The sequence below is a fragment of the Cornus florida genome, unplaced genomic scaffold (genome assembly GCF_030987335.1).
Source record: "Cornus florida cultivar Cherokee Brave unplaced genomic scaffold, ASM3098733v1 CherokeeBrave_3.0.0_Hap2_Chr10, whole genome shotgun sequence".
Taxonomy (NCBI): Eukaryota; Viridiplantae; Streptophyta; class Magnoliopsida; order Cornales; family Cornaceae; genus Cornus; species Cornus florida.
The window spans coordinates 92,398,344-92,417,107 of record NW_026775580.1 but is presented as its reverse complement, the minus strand read 5'-3'; the positions used below and the strand labels follow the sequence as shown (position 1 = coordinate 92,417,107).

Genomic DNA, 18,764 nt, shown 5'->3' with positions numbered 1-18,764 from the left:
ATTTCATCAACAAACAAAACATGGGATTATCTCCAACTGCAAAGACGTATCCCTGCCCACTCTAAAACCTCTAATATTGCCCAGATCCACTGCTCTCCTTGTCAGCTTACTGAATGCCTCCCTCACATTAATAAACAACAAAGGGGACAAGGGGAACCCCTTACCTCAACCCTCTAGAGCTACCAAAGAACCCAAATGGGGCCCCATTCACCAAAATTGAAAACCTCACTATAGAGATGCAAAATTAAATCCACCTCCTCCACCTCTCTTTGAAACCCATCCTCTTTAGCATACAAAGCAGGAAAGTCCTACATCTTTAAACTTCTCTACATCACGCTTACACATCACACGGGCACGTTGCTCCTCAGCATGGAGCCACATGCTGGCTATTAGAGCAGAATCCAATATTTGCCTCCCTCTAGCAAAATCATTCCGGGTCTCCCAATTACATCATTCACCGCTTTATTTAACCTCATGGGTAGGACTTTAGCTATTAGTTTGTAAACACTACCAATTGAACTAATTGGTCTAATGTCCTTGATGTCATTCGGCCCCCTTCTTTGGGATAAGTGTTAGAAAATTGGCGTTTATGCATTTCTCATACCGGTTATCCCACCTGGAAAGAGTGGACCACCCCCATTAACTCTTTCCTTACCACCTTCCAGTGCCTCATCTTTGTCACAACTCTTCAAGGTACAAACCACCGCCTTTTCCGTGAATGGTCTTTGTATCTCCTCTCTATCCTCTGCTGAAATCACATCAAACTCCAAATCATCCAGCAGTGGTTGTTGCTTGATGCTCTCCATATGCAAGTACTGTTCAATTGACATAATCTCCGTACTAACATCATCCTCCTTGATCCACACAAAAACATTCATTGGGATTTCTCCAATATGGGTACTCCCTCGGATTGGGCTTGTCCCTTGTTTCCCTTCATTGGGCTTCTTTTGCTCCACTTAGTTGGGCTTGTATTGGCCAAAGGCCCAATATGTAATTATTTCATCATACATTTCAGTTGTTTAACCATTCGGGAAAAAAAAACCTATGAAATATTTCGTGTTTCAATCCCCTTCCTTGAGCCACAAATGTCACAATCCACCCAAAACCTGTGTAGATATTGCTACTTTTCACACTGTCCTCCGATGCTCAAAATGTGCTTACATGGTTAAGGGCGTCCACACATACAAGCATCGACAACTTCTCCTCCCACGACAATGTGGGAAGTTACAATCACTCCCTCTTAGGACCTAGCATCATTGTTGGCCAACCCGTGCGCTTATACACGCTCTCCCATTTTCGGCTGGGGATGGGCTCTGATACCATTTGTCATGACCTAATTAAAACCCATGTAGATATTGCCCGCTTTGCACATTCTCCTCTTGGTACTCATGATTTTGCTCAAAACGCATCTACATGGTTAGGGGGTAATTCACACATATAAATGCCAGGAACTTCTCCCCTCCGGCGATGTGGGAGAGAGTGCAAAATAGCCAATATGTACACTGGTTTTGGGCGGGTCCTTACAAAAAAATCCTTGGACTTTTGCCGCCACGAAATCTCTTATAATATAGCAATCTTCCTGAGCACTAAGGTTGCATTCCTCTCCCCTGCACCTCACTAACTTGTCTAAACCCCCGCTCCCTCTGTACGATCAAACACAACAATCGCTTTCAATATTCTGTCCTTCCTCCAATTAGGGTTCCCAAACACCTCCTTATTCCTTTTCTTAACATGCACATTTAAAAAATCTTATATTTACGAATGGTCACTAGCCTAGGTGCTATAAGCTCTCCTTCCCAAACCGGAATGGGGAAAGCTGAGTGTTCAAGTCTCGGTGGAGGCATAATATATATAGTGGGTGTGTGTTTGCTTGAACTTTTGAGAAAAAAGAAAATCCTCTTTTAAAAGGTGAACCTTGCTAACAAGGAAAAAGCTCTATCTACCTTCTACTTCATACCTTTCTTACCAATGCTTCACTATCTCCTTGAAGCCTTCGCCTGAGGCCACATGTTTTCAAATCTGAATGTGTTTATTTATTTATTTTTTTTCTGCCACAATCCACCACAGTCCCGCAACAAAGGGATGTGACCTGAGACTGGTCTAGCTAATGCCACCTAAACAGCGTCGGAAACATCTTCTCCCACTCCCTCGAAATAAAATCTTGTGTGCTATAAATTCTTACATTAAATGTCCTTGTCGAGTAGGACTTCATTCCTCTAGAACGTGGTAACAGCACAAAACCCAGAAAGCACAAAGCACGAGAAAGCGCCATGCTACAATAAATTGTATATCTTTAGATGAGATTGTGGACTTTTTGGGTTCTTTGGCTCCGTAGGGTTTTTGTTTGGTTCCTTGTTTATCTCTTGGGATGTGTTCTCCGTTTGAACGCTTTCTAATACATTTTATTTATTAAAAAAGAAAAACACAACTAGAATAAATAGTATGGACAAATCTGCTAAAGAAACTAATCGCTTTTCTTGGTCGTCTTTGTAGTCTAGATTATGTATACTGTTATTTTTAATTAGTATTTCATACTATTAGGGCTTCTAACACGAACACGAGACACTGTGTTAAACAGGTCATTTGTAATACGAACACGACACATTGAGCTAAATGGGTCATTTCTAACACGAACACAACATATTTATCCGACACGTTTAATTACACAGGTTAGTTATAAATGGATTTGCAAGTCAAACATGAACATGACACATTTAGTTACCATGTCAATTCGGGTCATAGTTGTTGAAGGTTCAATGTGCACTATGGTGCCAAAGGTCTTTTGGATCCTAAACACAAGGTGCAACATATGTGCATGGCTGATCAAAGGAAGGTGCGTATTTGATCATCATATATATTAGTTACTTCTTCCATCCGAAAATTCTTGTCCATTTTTCTATTTTGGATTGTCCCAAAATACATTTCCCATTCCAAAAATGGTTGTACTATTTTTTATAACATTCCCAAACTATCCTTCTGACATTGATTTAATTAAAGGAGTGCACTAATTACGGAGTACTATTTTTTCTTTTAACAATGATAAATTTGGAAATTCAGTATTATCAATGCAATAAGAAAGTATTAAAAACCCACTACCATAAAAAGTTGGATTCCCTACACACCCTAAGAATTTTGGCACACATTATAAGTTTATAAAATTTAATTAAACTATTCAACACATACTTGTCAATATTAAAATAAGAAATAACCAGTGGCCTAGCGGTATCGGCTTCTTACTTCTCAAAGGGAGGTCAGGGGTTCAAGTCTCAGAACAGACAAGTGTGTGTGAGTTCCAATTAAGGGGAAAAAAAAGAAAAGAAATATTTTTAACTTATCAATTTAATAAAGGGTTAATTTTACTGACACTCCTTCAGGTTTGGTCAAATATCACCTTGAAACATCTTTCGAAAATAACTATCACTTACATTAGAAACTTTTGCTCCGTTTTTCACTCACACTCCAATCGTTAATTGCACAGTTATGACACAATGTAAAATGACTTAAATATCCTTTGACTTTATCAAAACAACTCTTTAGCCTAAAAAATGATAAAAAGACAAAAATATCCCTAAAACTATATATACATACATATATATACATACCCATTTTGTTTCAACACACACACACACACACATATCTATAGATACCCATTTTGTTTAAACCCATAATAGGTTTATACTATATATATATAAATATATATATACATATACATAATTAGTTTTAGATATGGACAGACACATAACACCCTCTTTCTTCTTCTTCCTTTTTTTTTTTCAATAATGGGTTCATACTATATACAGTCCTCACATCATTAGTTTCCTATTATAATGTATATATTATTTTGGAACTCTTATTAAATCTGTAACTTATTTTTAATTGTATTGAATTGAATTTGTATTTAATTATTTTTAACTGTTATTGTAACACCCCCAAATCAAATTACACAAAAATTGACAATATATATGTCATATAGTTAGCTATATATATATTGATTATATATAATTAGTTATTGTATTAGTGAAAGAAATGTTAATGGAGTTTGAGGATCAAGAGGAAGAGGAGCAAGACGAGGAGATTGAGTTGCTACCGAGTTAGGTAACTCGTCTCGACCCAAGATGGAGCTAACGCGCTGCCGTATGAAGCGGCACCCAGGAAACTAGGTCCCAGAGTGGCTGAAAATCCACGTCGTCGGACTTGGTGGCGACACCGTGTACGGCTGCGGCGGAGAGTTCATGCCAGCCGGCCTGGAAGGTGCCTTGACAAATACGTTGCAAAAGAGCTCCACCCGCTGTGAACGGTGATGGTTGGTGGTATAGATCCTCCACGCCAAAGCTCTACCCAATTCAAAATTTCCAAGCCCATCTAAGGCGTCAAGACCATCGACTCCACCTGCAATCTTTGGTTCGGCGTCCCTCCCACCAAACCACCACCGTCCACGGGACCGTGAATATCCACCACCACCCATCACCGCTAACCACCGCCAATTTGTTAGTTTGTTAAAAAAATCAACGCTGCAATTTACAGTCGTTCTCCGTTGATGGCACAGAGATGTCGCCACCTACAATATATATTTGCGATTATAATATATATATTTTAAACTAGGTCTATTTCTATTTATATAGTTGAAGGTATAATGTATATTTTGGAATAAATAGGATTAAAAAATAAGGGGGTATAGTTGTCTTTTTTACATTATTAACGGAGATTTAAACTGAAAAATAGAAATAGACCCAAGTGATAGTTATTTTCGAAAGATGTTTGAGAGTGATATTTGGCCAAACCTGAGGGGTGGTTTGTGAAATTAACCCTTCAATAAATTAGTTAAATCAACATACATATATCTTTTCTATTTGCATATGAATTCAATAAATATATATTTTTTTGATAAGTAAGATTGTATTAAAGCGCCCAAAAGGGGATGCATCCCACAAAACAAACACAAGACCAAATGGGGCCTCTAAATACTCAAAGAGCCCAAAATATCAACAATTTCCTCTATAGAATTACAATTTCTCCCTAGAACCTAACAGAAAAGAGTCCTAATAATAGAGAACTTAAAGAGTCCCTATAGGAGTCTCCTTTCCTTCAAAAGATCTCCTATTCCTTTCTAGCCATAAGCACCACCAGATGCATATAAGGGTGCAACCCTCCAATAATCCCGAGCTCATTTAATAGAGAACAAAAAAGAGTGCTAATAATAGAGAACTTAAGAGTCCCTATAGGAGTCTTCTTTCCTTAAAAAAATCTTCTATTCCTTTTTAGCCATAAGCACCACCAGACGCATAAGGGCGCAACCCTCCAATAATCCTGATCTTGGCCCCCACTATGCACCCTCTCCAAGCCTCCACCAAAGCATTAGGGGACCTTGGCATGACCTAAAGAACCTTAAAAGTAAACCCCAACAATCCTAAGCCACAGGGCAATGCAGGAGCAGATGATCCACTGTTTCCTCATCTCTTTTGCACATCACAACACCAATTGACGATGAATCAATGTGTAATAAGAACAATTTGAGCTATGTGCCCAAAAAATAAAAAAATTCTTTACAAATGGGATATATCAACTAAGAGAGGATTAGGTTAATTAATGCTGATAAATAATTTCATATGCATATGTATTAACCAAATTAAATGTGATTATGAATCTGAAATAATTATAATTTTCATTATGCACTACTTTAAACATATATTATCATAAGTATTCATAATGAAGCACTAAATGCAACTATAAAGTTATGGATTTTGTCAAATATTTCATAATGTTGAAAAATATCGTCATGATATGATATCAAACATTCTTTTTTTCTTTTTTTGATAAGTAAAAAATATATTAGAAAAACGTTCAAAAGGGGAACGCGTCCCTAATTCGCAAAAACGAAAAAGCAGAAGTCAAACCTACGGACCAATAGAGTCCAAGAGAACAAAAAAATCATCAATCGAGGAGCAAGCGCTGCATCTTACATAACAGAAAAGAAAGCGAAGAATATGAGACTTTAGGTTTGCTAAAGACGATTCCATTCCTTTAAAATTTCTGTTATTTCTCTCTCTCCAAATGCACCACCAAACACAGTGTGGGGCGACCCTCCAAAAATCACGAGCATGACAAGTAACAGGGCATCTTCTCCAAGCATTCATTAATTGAAAAGAATGCTTAGGCATTACCCACTGAATGCCAAAAATACTGAATATGAGATTCCAACAATTAGACACAACAGGACAATGCATAAGAAAATGGTCCACGGACTCACCATCAGTTTTACAGAGACAACACCAGTTAACAATGGTATTACCTCTCTTGTGTAGATTATCCAATGTTAGAATTTTTCCCCAGGTTGCAGTCCAAACAAAGAAGGCGACTCTAAGAGGAGCTTTAGAGCGCCAAATACACTTCCATGGGAAATTATGTCCAATAAAATTAGACAAACACAAGAACATGGATCGAACTCCGTATCTACCATGAAGAGAGGGGGTCCACAAAATGTCATCACAACCTCTGCCAACATCCTTTTGTCTATACAATAGGTTCAAAAAGACGCATACTTCTGCTATCTCCCAATCCTGAAAAGAATGCCTAAAACGCACATCCCACGTAACTCCACTGTTATCAAGATGATAACAGTCAATTACGTAAGCATGCTTATTATTGGTTATACAAAAGAGACGAGGAAAGGAAAGTGACAACAACTAATCACCACACTATAAGTCTTCCCCAAATCTAACATTCGTACCATTACGAACCTTGAACTGAATATGGGTGGAAAACACATCCCAACCTTTTCGAATGAACTTCCAAACGCCAACGCCTCCATTGATAGATACAGGACGAGAGGACCAAACTCCACTCTCCTCCCCAAAACGACACGAGATAACTCTTCTCCATTGTCGATGACGCTCTTTACCTAACCTCCATACCCACTTCCCCAATAAGGCTCTATTAAAAGAGACCAACTTCCGAATGCCTAAACCGCCAAACTTCAAAGGTTTGTAAACTTGCTCCCAATTAACAAGATGATACTTAAACTCCTCTCCTTTTCCACCCCAAAGAAAATCTCTCTGAATTTTTTCAATCCGTTCAGCAGCAGAGCACGGGATTTGAAACAAGTATAAAAAATATGTGGGAAGGGACAAGAGGGTGCTCTTAATAAGAGTGACCTTCCTCCCTTTCGAAAGATATTGTTTTTTCCATCCTGTCAATCTTTTTTCATACGTGTTAATTATCGGATCCTAAGTCCCCACTCTTCTAGAGGAGACTCCCAAAGGTAATCCCAGATAAGGGAGTGGAAAAGCACCCACTCCACACCCAAGAACTGCAGCTAAGGTGGAAATATCAAAAACATCCCCCACTGGGACAAGCACACTCGTTCCAACATTAATCTTAAGACCAGACACCGCTTGGAAGCATGTAAGAATGCACCTCAAATACCTGAGTTGGGAAACATCAGCATCACAAAAAACCAAGGTATCATCTGCAGACAACAAATGGGATATCTCAATCTGATTAGCAACATCTCTACCAACTGTGAATCCCCCTATGTAACCCAGATCCTCTGCTTTTTTCATTAATCTGCTCAATCCCTCCATAACAATAAGGAATAGAAAAGACGACAAAGGATCTCCTTGTCTCAAACCACGCGAACTCGAGAAAAAACCAGCAGGAGAGCCGTTCACAAGCACAGAGAACATAATGGACGAGATGCAAGATTCAATCCATTTTATCCATCGATCCCCGAACCCCATTCTTCGAAGCAAGTAAAGAAGAAATTTCCAAGTCACGTGATCATAGACTTTCTCGATATCAAGTTTGCATTAGACACCAGGAATTTCACTCTTCAACCTAGAGTCAACACATTCTCCTGCGATAATAACGAAATCTAAAATCTGCACCAACAAAAGCATTTTGTGACTCTGAAATAATTCCATCCAAAACATTTCGCATTCTAAGAACAAGGACCTCGGCACTAAGCTTATACATACATCCCACTAGACTGATTGGCCGGAAGACCTTAATGTCAGAGGCGTCGCCCTTCTTAGGAATAAGAGCAATAAAAGATGCATTCAATTATTTTTCAAATGTGCCATGAGAATAAAAATCCTGAAACGTGCCCATTACCATAGTTATTAAAGGCGTTAGGACCACTGAGGCGCTAGAGTTCCCTTGGAGCCTAGGCGCGAGGTGCACAGCGAGGCGCACGCCCGAGTGATATGAGGCGCACTAGTAAAAATTTAAAACAATAATTCTTAGCAAAAAGAACACAATTAAACAATAAACATGCAGTAATAAAAACACTAACTATATCACAATTAAACCAATAAAGTAACCAGCAAAATAGCCCAATTGAAACAATAAAGCTCCATTAAGAAAAACTGCGAATAGAAGGTATTTAGTTTCAGTTTTGAGTCATAAAACCAAACAATCTTAAAGGAAGAAGAAAAAAACAGAACAGAAAAAGAAAAAGGAAAAAAAAAAAAGCAGGAATGGTAAATTTATTTTATTCTTTTATTGCACAAGAAGACAAAGTTCATTGCAACAAACTACTCCCCTTTCTTTCTTTCTCTTTTTGGTCTTTCTTTATTTGTTCCACTCTCTCACGTTTCTATGTTGTATCCATTTTTATTTGATCATTGCATTTCTTTTCTTTATTTTATTCTTTTATTGCACAAGAAGACAAATTTACAAAAGATTCTTTTTATTCCAGCACATGTGTGCTGAACAGAATTCTTTTATTGCACAAGAAGACAAAGTTGACTACAACAAACTACACCCCTTTTTCTTTCTTTTTCTGCTTTTGGTCTTCCTTTACTTGTTCCACTGTCTCACATTTCTATGTTGCTTTTCTTTATTTTATTCTTTTATTGCATAAGAAGACAAATTTACAGCACATGGAAAAAGCTGAACAACACATGGAAAAGTGAACAGCACATGGAAAAAGCTGAATAACACATGGATAAGTAATTAGGCGCGCCTAGGCGCTCCTGAATAAAAGCATGAAGCGCATCCTAGGCGTGCGCCTAATGAAAGTCACTGCGCCTAGGCTATTATGAGGCGCAATTCATGCGCTTGTAAGTGCCTAGTGCCTAGGCGCGCGCCCAGGGCTTTATCACCATTACAATTGGATAACGCCTTAAGAACTTCCTCTTCAGAGAACGGAACCTCAAGCCTATCACTATCCAGCATAGAAATAGCATCGAAATGCAAACCGTCAAGTTTAGGTCTCCATCCCAAAGTCTTGGTATAGAGCTGCTGATAAAAAGAAACAATTCACCCACGCACCTCATCTTTTTTCCACAATTCTGAACCATTCACACGAATGTGCCCAATGTTATTGTATCTTCTATGAGCGTTAGCAAGCCTGTGAAAGAATTTAGTATTGCGGTCGCCTTCTTTGAGCCACAGAGCTCGAGATTTATGACGCCACGAAATCTCCTCCATAACAGCAATCTCAGCAAAAGTCGCCAGACAAGATGCTCTTTTAGAGCGCAGAGACTCCGAGCCTTGCCCTAGCTCATCAAGACGATCAAGTTCAGCAATATCAGCCAGGACTCTATTTTTCTTCCATTCAAGATTCCCAAACACCTCTTTGTTCCACTTCTTAAGCTCATATTTAAGAATCTGAAACTTCTTAGCAAGCACATAACTGGTGGAGCCTGTAAACGTTGCTTTTACCCACCAGGACTGGACCTTCCCTTAGAAGTCCTCAGCTCTCAACCACATATTTTCGAAGCGAAATGGTGTGCGTCTAGATGTCATACCTCCACAACCTGAGTGACATCCGGGAACTTCTCCTCCCAATCTCCAAAAATTAGGAATCTATCTAGCCTCGATAGAGTAACTGGGTCTCTGCCGCTAGACCAAGTGAAAGTTGCCCCTTCCAATGGCAAATCAATAAGGAGGTGACCATCAATAAAGTCAGAGAACTGGGTCATCTCCGGAGACCACCTCCCCCCTGTGGATCTCTTAAATGGAGATCGAACAGAATTGAAGTCCCCGCCTAAGCACCAAGGCAAGGACGACAATTCCTTAATGTAACTGAGTTCTTGCCAAAAAAACAGGTCTTTCACAATCAATAACGGGTCTATAAACTCCAGAAAAGACCTAACTGAAATTATCATCTTCCGTCTGAAATACTCATGACGAAGAAATAGCCCTTTCCAGAAATTCGTTCCGGACATCCATTTGCGATCCCACATAATAAGAATGCCGCCCGATGTGCTGGAGGCGTTCAACGCTTCCCAATCCACGAACCTAATTCCCCAAAGGCTTCTAACCACATCAGTAGTAATAGAAGCCAACTTGGTTTCTTGCAAACATATAACATGGGCATTCCACTTCCTCACAGCAACTTCAACCACCCTTTTTTTGTCCGGATCATTTAATCCACGGACGTTCCATGTAATAATTCGTATCTTCATTGAGAACCAAAAATAATCAATGCCCTTCCTCCCTGCTTCCCACTCCTGGTCCTTCCCCTTTCTTTATTCACTCCATCCTTCCCTTCGTAATTAACATTGGAAATAAGGTTCTTAACCTCCTGATCTCCTTTCCGATGTGCATGTTTCCTATTTTTATCAACTTTTGTGCTTTTAAAGGTCCCTGTATTGTTATTTCCTGCCACAATAGCTTGAAGAATGGATTGTGTTCGGTCATCATCACCTTTTGAGGAGACACCCAAAGCTTCACTGACCTTGCCAATATTATCAAACACCCAGTCCATACCCAAATCGTTTGTCGTCTCTAGACAATCAGGGTGCACAGTTGCTAAGGGTTCCATAATGTCCACGTCAGATTGATCAATATCCCAGGCAAGAGGACAGATCTGTTGAGAAGAAAACTGATCTTCAAACTCCTCCCCTTTGCTTTCAACACTGTTCTGATACAAGTTTAATTGCAGATTCAGCTATGTTCCATGGTCATCCGTAAAATTTGTCATCAAATCATGGGTGTAATTCGTCCCAGTCACAGAGGGTAGACCATTTAAGCCTTTTAGAGCAACAAAGAGCTTAAGTTCGTTAAGTAAAGTCATGGCTAATCATCTGTCAGCTTGAAATGAAGGTCCCGTCCTACACATACTGTGACCTTGTTGGAACAACCAACACTTCCGGACGTGATCATTGAAGACAATGACTCTTCAGCCCGTGGAACAATGGCCTCAGAAAAACCCCTCTTATGATCCAAACGATCCTCCACACCATCGCCACCATTTCCCATCACCTCACAAGAAGGGGTAGAAAATGAGCTCTTAGAATGAGAAACAGAGGTCAAACCTGGCGAAGGAGAAGGAGAAGGAGAAGGAGAGCATGCTACCCATTTATGTTTTTCAGTACGAGTCCATCGAGTGCCTTGGCAACTAGCTGAAGCAACTGGCCGTCTCCACTTTTCTTTCTCAGTCCGACGCTGAAATGAAGAAGAGGAGAGAGTTTGGTTTTGGATTTGAGCTTGAACCTGGGCTTGTCTTTTAGATGGATCTGGTTCGTTAAGAAAGGAAGCAGAAAGGGAGTTGGGTCCTCTAAATACCCGTCTTTTAGTGTGGGCTGTCTTAGGCCCAAAGTTAGGCTTGAACTTGAGCCCATTCCTCCTAGACCCAAAACTTAACACTTTAGCTTGCCCTGAACCCCTCCGACCCAAATCAACCTTAGGCCAATTTGTGCGGCCCAGCCCAAGCTCTTCACCAACCCTTGTAGATAAGGATAGGGATGAATCTGGAAGTGAGCCTCTACGAGCGCCACGTGTAATTTTATTCTTGTCAGCTGCAACGCGCGTAACCGGCGCGTCTCGGCTACTTGATTCCTCGCACAAATTTCACCGCCCTTTGAAGTTCTCTATCTTTCAGCCATTGTTGGATCTGTTGCACCCCTTCCTTCCCTTTGTTAAGAAGCGAATTCCATCCTTCCTCAGTTATAAGATGAGACCCATCACTGCCTTCAAGACTCTTTGTCGAGGGAACCAACTCCGGCGCGACTTCTTCCCAGATCGCCACCTTGTAACAGAAGGTGTCATCATTAATAAACACGAATTGTGGACAGGTCGATCCTATTCTCACTGTAATCCAAACGCTTTCGGCGTCCCTTGTTTCATCAGCAACAACTCCCATAAATCCGCCGCACAACTCCCTTACTTCAACAAATAAAGCATGACACCATAGGTGAAGGGGCAGTCCAAACATCCGGATCTGTTTGAGACCTTTGTCTCTAAGGACGCCGCAACAACCAACCCTAAAAGACCACACATCGATCCGCAAGGTTGCAGATCCCCATTGACGCCGGCCTTCCTTCAACACACGTTGAGCTTCTGCCTGAGAAGGAAACCTGAATAGGAGCAACGAATCGGATAAGGGAGTAACCCCCACTCCACAGGACGTATTCCATGCTCACGCCGCTCCTTCCTCCACCCGATCACATCCCCCAACTTCCTTGTCAAAACGACCGACCAAGCAAGGTGAGAGAATTGATTTCCTCCCTCCGACGGGCTCCTCGTCGATGTACAAAGACGGCCCTCGATGTGGAACTGCTGACTTCACATCCCTTCTCAGTGAAATTCTTGGAATCCTTGCAATTTCTAAAGAAGATTTCATCGCAAACTGAAACTGAAAAACAAAATCACGATCGCCTTGAAATCTCCCCTAGTGGGGTGAAATTGCCTATAGTGACATTCTAATTTAGTAGTCATTTGATAAAAGAACAATGATATGAATAAAATATTGAAAAATAGAGAACAAATTTCACTTACCTTAAAATATTCTGTTCATCTCTGTCAGGTGTCCCAACGGCAGGGGGAATCAAGAGAGGTAAGGGGAATTTACCTAAAAATTAAAAGACACTTTTTTTTTTGGCTTGGGACATACTAAAAAGTGCATGCCAGTGAGCCTGACTAAAGGGGCTTGGCCTTTACTAGGTCAAGGTTCTCTAGATGAGCCTCGACAAGCCTGGGGCTTTTTTAGAGCCTAGGTGTGCCCTTAACAACTATGGTATAGGATGACACTATTGCAATCCAAGCACGATTAGTCAAATGTAAACACGCTTATTTCATGTCGTATCAGTTATTGTCACTCCTACCTAGTATTTTTATTTCGGGTTGGATCAGTAATAGCAGGTTCATTCTTGTTTGAGGTGGTGGTCTATGTTTTCAAAATTTTAAAACCTAGACCGAATGCTTGCATTTATGATTGGATCATTAATAGCAGGCCCATAGGTTTGCGGCACATGTCGTGTGACTTCTCTCCCATTGCCATCCCCTATATGCCATGTTGCAACCGAGCTGCCTCCCACCCCTTTTTGGTTGTTAAGAAGACCCTCTCCTTTTGTTCGCCTCTTCTTTTTACGTGCTTCAGGCGCTTGCAAAGACCCTTGTCCCCAACCTCTCTTGTCCCTTTTACCTCTACTTCTCATATTTCACTTTCCGGCATACTTCCGATGCACACTTGGCTTCGTCCTTCTCTCACCACCAATCCTTCTCTTGAGTTAACAACTTCTCATGTTGATCTCTGAGCGATGCTACTGTCAGAGTCAATTCTGACATGGTTCTTCCAACACAGCCACCTGATAAAACACCTTCCCGTCCCCCGCCATCACAAAAGCGGGTATCTCCTCTCTGTCCAGGCCTAAAACTTTATTCTTTTCATGTTTACCATTTCATTTGCTTTTACGCCCTTAAAATCACCACATAGATCCCCAGTTGCAACGAATTGTGGATGGCACCATAGATGGAGCTGCACACCATACAATAGAATTCGCCATTCCTTGCTCTTCCTCATAATGCCAGAGAATCCCACTCTGTATTTTAAAAAGCATCTCCCCATTATGGTTTTCCCTTTTTTAAAACCTTATTTGCCTCATTGCGAGAATGTAGCTTGAATAGAAGTATTGGGTCCCCGGCAATGAAGTCACACACCCCAGTCATCACCATTCAAGACTTCATAGCCCACTCTTCTGTCTTCTCGAGGCTTGCGATTTCTTTGTAGAAAAAACCAAAAAGGCACAGTTATTAAGTCTCTTTCCTTCTCTCGGCACTCCCACATCCACTTTGAATATGTGCCCTCCGCTTGACGACAATAGCCCGAAAGTGAGAATGCGCGGTAGTCTTACTACCTCCAAAAAGCTTCTCCTCTTCATACCGACTTGTCACAAACATAAGATCACGCTAAAGACAGGTCGACGCTTATCCTTGACCTCTCTATCGCACAAAGAATATAATGCAACTCTCTATTGCTGAAGATATCTTGAAATGCTGATGCTCAGTCTTTATAAGTAACATTACATCGTCTATCAACAGAATTTTGTTTCATTACTTCTAATCCATGCCTTGGACTTGGAGTACTAATGCCCAGTTGCAAAGGTCAAATTGCAGTCTTTTATTTCTATCGTTCCAGAACATCAATTCCATGCTTGTCATTGCTAGTTCTAAAAAATGAAGACAAAAGCCCGTAATGAGAGCATATTGTTCACAGCATGAAATGTTTCGAATATCTAATTCATTCTGAATTTTTGCATTGTGTTTAGCTATAACTTCCCTCTTCTAGGGAATTTTATTATTATCATAGTTAGTAAATTACGCTAAGGAAAAAGAGGAGAAGAAGGATTCGGGAACGTATGAGTATAATTCGATTTTGTTTTGATACATTGCAAAATTCGGCCAAATAAACGGAAAAGAAAAATACGAATACGGATACATACATGTATAACACGTATGAGCTGAAAATTCGGGACAAAAAATTAAGCTATACACATCTTATATATTTTCTTCTATATCATATACTTGTAAAGACAATAAAAGAAAATGTTACAATTAATAAAATAAATCCCATTTTATGCAAATTTACACCGTATGCCTCAACTTCCATCGTAGAATCTGGTATTAGCTTCGTGCATAAAGTTGAGTAAGTTGGTAATTTGTATGATTGAGTCATACAACGTAAATTCTAGGACTCAAATACAGATACACTCTTCACGAAATCAATAAAAGATCGAGTCTGAACCACATTGAATTGAATATCATTCGAAATAATATGCTTAGCAATTTTTTTATTTACCTCACTCCTATTTATTTTCTTAATTATTTCTGGCATGGTGTATTTGATGTGAACCCTTTGAAGATGAGGGGGGAAATTTAACAAGTCTACATTGTTCAACATCAGTTGAAGTAATGTAGTCTCAACTTTTTTTTTTTGTTCAGACCACCGGTTGCTAATAGTAATGTAGTGCTTGAGAAAAATATAGAATTAAAATTGAAATGTAAATAAAAATAATTGGGTTATCAGGAAACATAAAATAGATAAATAAATAAATGAATTAAAGGGCTAAACATATAAAATCGTTTCATTTGGGTTAATAGTGAAAACCGTATCTTTCAAACTTCAATTTCAAGCGGGAGCATTTCCCAAAGCATCGTACGTACACGTCTAATTCGTGAATTTACTTCCAGGATTGTCATTTCTATTTTTGTACCTGATTCTTAAAAACAATCAAGAAAGATTCTGGCTTCATGTGATTAAAATGTTTATCTTTTCGTTGTTATTTGTTACTATATTTTTGCCTTTAATGCTGTTTTTATATTTTGCCTCCTTAGGAATCCTTCATCGAATGGTGCGTGCCATTTACATCAAGGAAGGAAATTTTCCAAACATTGACAATTTTATTGCAAGTTCTGTATCTTTTATCAACGAAGGAAATTTTAAAAGCATCCACAATTGCATCCCCAATTTAGTCGTAAGTTCAATATATACGTAACTTTAATTTTTTTTTTTTTTTTTTTTATCTAATTCAGATTATTTTTTTAACAAATATATTGTTTGATCATTAAACAACAGGTTTTTTGTGGACCCCAACAACTTTTTTTCGAAGAGAAGCACAACATTATATTAGAAAATTATGGGTTGTTCAAAAAGGGCAACACTGATTGGCATGTGGCTGGGGTTTCCAAGACGAGATATATCTCAATAAATGACTTCATGTCGTTAATTCTCTGGATTCCTAGAAAGTACGAAAAAAGGATTTATAATTACCTGTTTAATCAGCAAATTTATGTTTTGGAGAGTTCTCCAATGACACTATTAAAATACTCAGGACTCTGTTCTTGGAAAGCACCATTCGATGGACAATACAAGTTAAATGTTTCTGTGTTTTTTAAGAAAAATCTTGGTGGGACCAAGGAAGCTTTTTGTGGAGAAGTATTAAGAGATTGTAGGGGAAGGATTTTGGAAATTTTCTATAAGCCATTTCCTGATGCAACATCTAGAGATGAAGTATTCTTACTTGGAGTGCTTCATGGGATAGATGAAATTCTTAAAAGGAGATCGGAAGCAAAGTATATATTATTGGAGATTAACCATAAAAAAATTGTCAAGGTGCTAAATCGTGAGAAGGATAGACCAATTGAATGTCTTGGACTTTATCAGTAAGTTTTTTGTATAAAGTTCGAGTTTATTCTTAAAATTTATATTCAAGTTTCCAATTATATTGATATAAAACTATTGTGATGCAGCAAAATTTTTGGTTTGTTAGAATTTGATAAATATGATATATTGTTTCAATATTCTCAAGGAAACACGGTAGCTAATAGAGTTGCGTATATAGCTTCGCATCTGACCGTGGGACAGAGTTTTCCCATAGGCGATAGAGGTTTTGAAACAGAAGTCAGGTATGATCGATTGAAAATTCCACGATATGAGATCGTCCCGAAAGAAAGGATTGAAGTTGAAGAATCGTCTGATGAGGAATCATCCGATGAGGAATCGTCCAATGAGGAATCGTCCAATGAGGAATTTGAAGTCAGGTACTTTTACTTTTCTTATAGTATTTTAAATTCCTGAAATGAGAAAGTAATTACTGTGATCTTGTGTTGCTCACCCGGCATTAGAAACAAAAATAAATAATAAGGGGAAATTTAAATTTCTCTATTTCATCATTATTAAAGTAATCCTAGTAAGTTCGTGTTTTCTATATATTCTAGACTCCATCATGACAATCACACTTATTTCTGCTCCTATAAGCCTATTTTTACTTCTACAATTTTCTTTACCTTTATTCAAGTAAGCTATAAAGTTATCTAGGAGAAAAGAATTGTTAGCTGAATATATTTTCTGCAGATTGTTATCTGGTTCGTTATGCTAGCAACGAGTAGCTTATGAGCTGATCACAATAACAATGCCCTTTCACTGATTGTTCTACTCCAGTTTGTGCCCGCACTATATTTGATTTTCCTATTAAGTTCACTACTTATTAAAGCAACTGGTGTCGTCACAAAACCAGTTTTTAGCAAGGAATGCATATAATCTGATATTGTACATGTTTGCTTACCATGTAACTTTAAATTAAATCAATTTATGTTATTTATTTGTCACTTTATGCTTTTAACCAATTTAGTTTAAAACTTATACCAGTGTTATGCCATTTGTGCTCATTTTTATCACTTTAATATTCCTTTTCTCCCTATTTTTTCTCCGCTCTCGAGAGTTACGTAATTGTGTTGGAACTGATGATTCAATTTTGTTCTTCCAGGTTTTAGGGGCACCATGGTATTTGCTGTCGGTGGACTGGTATGTATCGTGCTGGAAATCATATTGCAAAAAAGATTTTAGCCCTACAAAATGCCTTCTTAATTATTTGGAAAATTGGAATGTGACGCTCTTGACCATGATGAGGATTGCAAGAATTGGGCCAGTAGTACAAACGTTTTTAAGAGTTGGATCCTGACAATCATGATCACTTTCAAGTATTTAATATTTTAAAAATGCAGTGACAAAAAGTGGTCTCCTGAAAGAGTCAAAGTTTCTTGAAAAGTCGGCTGGGTTTCCAGAACTTTAGGAATGTTTTCTCCAATTTTTATTACTTGTATCCACAAACAACGAGGTTGTCTTTATTTCATTATTAGCAATTAGCATCAGTTCTGTATCCATTTTGAAAGTAATAATTCTCGTTCCATAAAACTTAAATGTGGAACGTCCCAATGTAAATTTGCATAACAATTATCATATTAGGTGTCATCCAGCATGAATAATAGGCTAATTATTTGTTTGTATCTTATCATGTTTGGATGTCTTCTTTTCCTGTACAATTTTAATTTTATACCTTATATATATCGAAAATGATTTCTTGTTTGCTAATGAGCAAGAAATTCAATCACGTTATACACGGTTCCTTAGATATGATGGCTATATATAGAGGGTTTGGTACAGAAAATTCCCTTACTAAATAAAAAATATGCAAGAAACACCCTTATTAGAAGGAAAAAAAAAAAAAAAAAAATTGAATATAACTCGTGTTATTAGTCTTTTGAGCAATTTGTCCCTTATTTGAATGGGTTCGTTGAAAAAAAGGCGGTTTAGTGATGCTATTTTTTTAATTTTTTTTTTCAAAAGTGCCATTTTTGTTTGACAAGAATGTCCCTACTAATTCTGTATATATTTGAACACTAAATGGTTTTGTTTGGATGTGTTTCAAGACCTGTCCAATGAAAACTCTTTATATGTTGTCAAAGTCTATCTTTCTAAAAATATATTCTCTCTAAAAATATTTGGATGTGTTTCAAGACTTGTCCAAGGAAAACTCTCTATCTGTTGTCATAGTTATCTCTTTAAAAAGTCTGTCTCTTTAAAAATATATTCTCTCTCTAAAATATTTTTTGTGGCCGCCGATATTATCTCTATTTTTATTTTTTTTTGCCGCCGATATTATCTCTATTTTCTATTTTTTTTTTCTTAATTTAATTTATTTTTTTATTTTATTTTATTTATTATTATTTTTTTTGTGCCTATATTATCTCCTCTTCAAATG

The 18,764-nt window shown here is 38.3% G+C and overlaps 1 protein-coding gene across 2 annotated transcripts in view; it reads left to right on the top strand.

Moving 5' to 3' along the window:
- Positions 1-17,626, top strand: part of LOC132280220 (uncharacterized) — a 33,525-nt gene extending 15,899 nt beyond the window's left edge. Inside the window, exons 3-6 of one of the 2 annotated variants that reach the window (XM_059782395.1) lie at positions 15,559-15,698; positions 15,800-16,386; positions 16,474-16,764; positions 17,490-17,626. In XM_059782395.1, coding sequence (XP_059638378.1) covers positions 15,559-15,698; positions 15,800-16,386; positions 16,474-16,764; positions 17,490-17,496 — 1,025 coding nt within the window. In that variant the 3' untranslated portion in view covers positions 17,497-17,626. Of the gene's footprint in view, positions 1-15,558; positions 15,699-15,799; positions 16,387-16,473; positions 16,765-17,489 lie in introns of those variants that run through there. The other variant, XM_059782396.1, reaches the window with a different exon arrangement.
- The last annotated feature ends 1,138 nt before the right edge of the window (positions 17,627-18,764 follow it).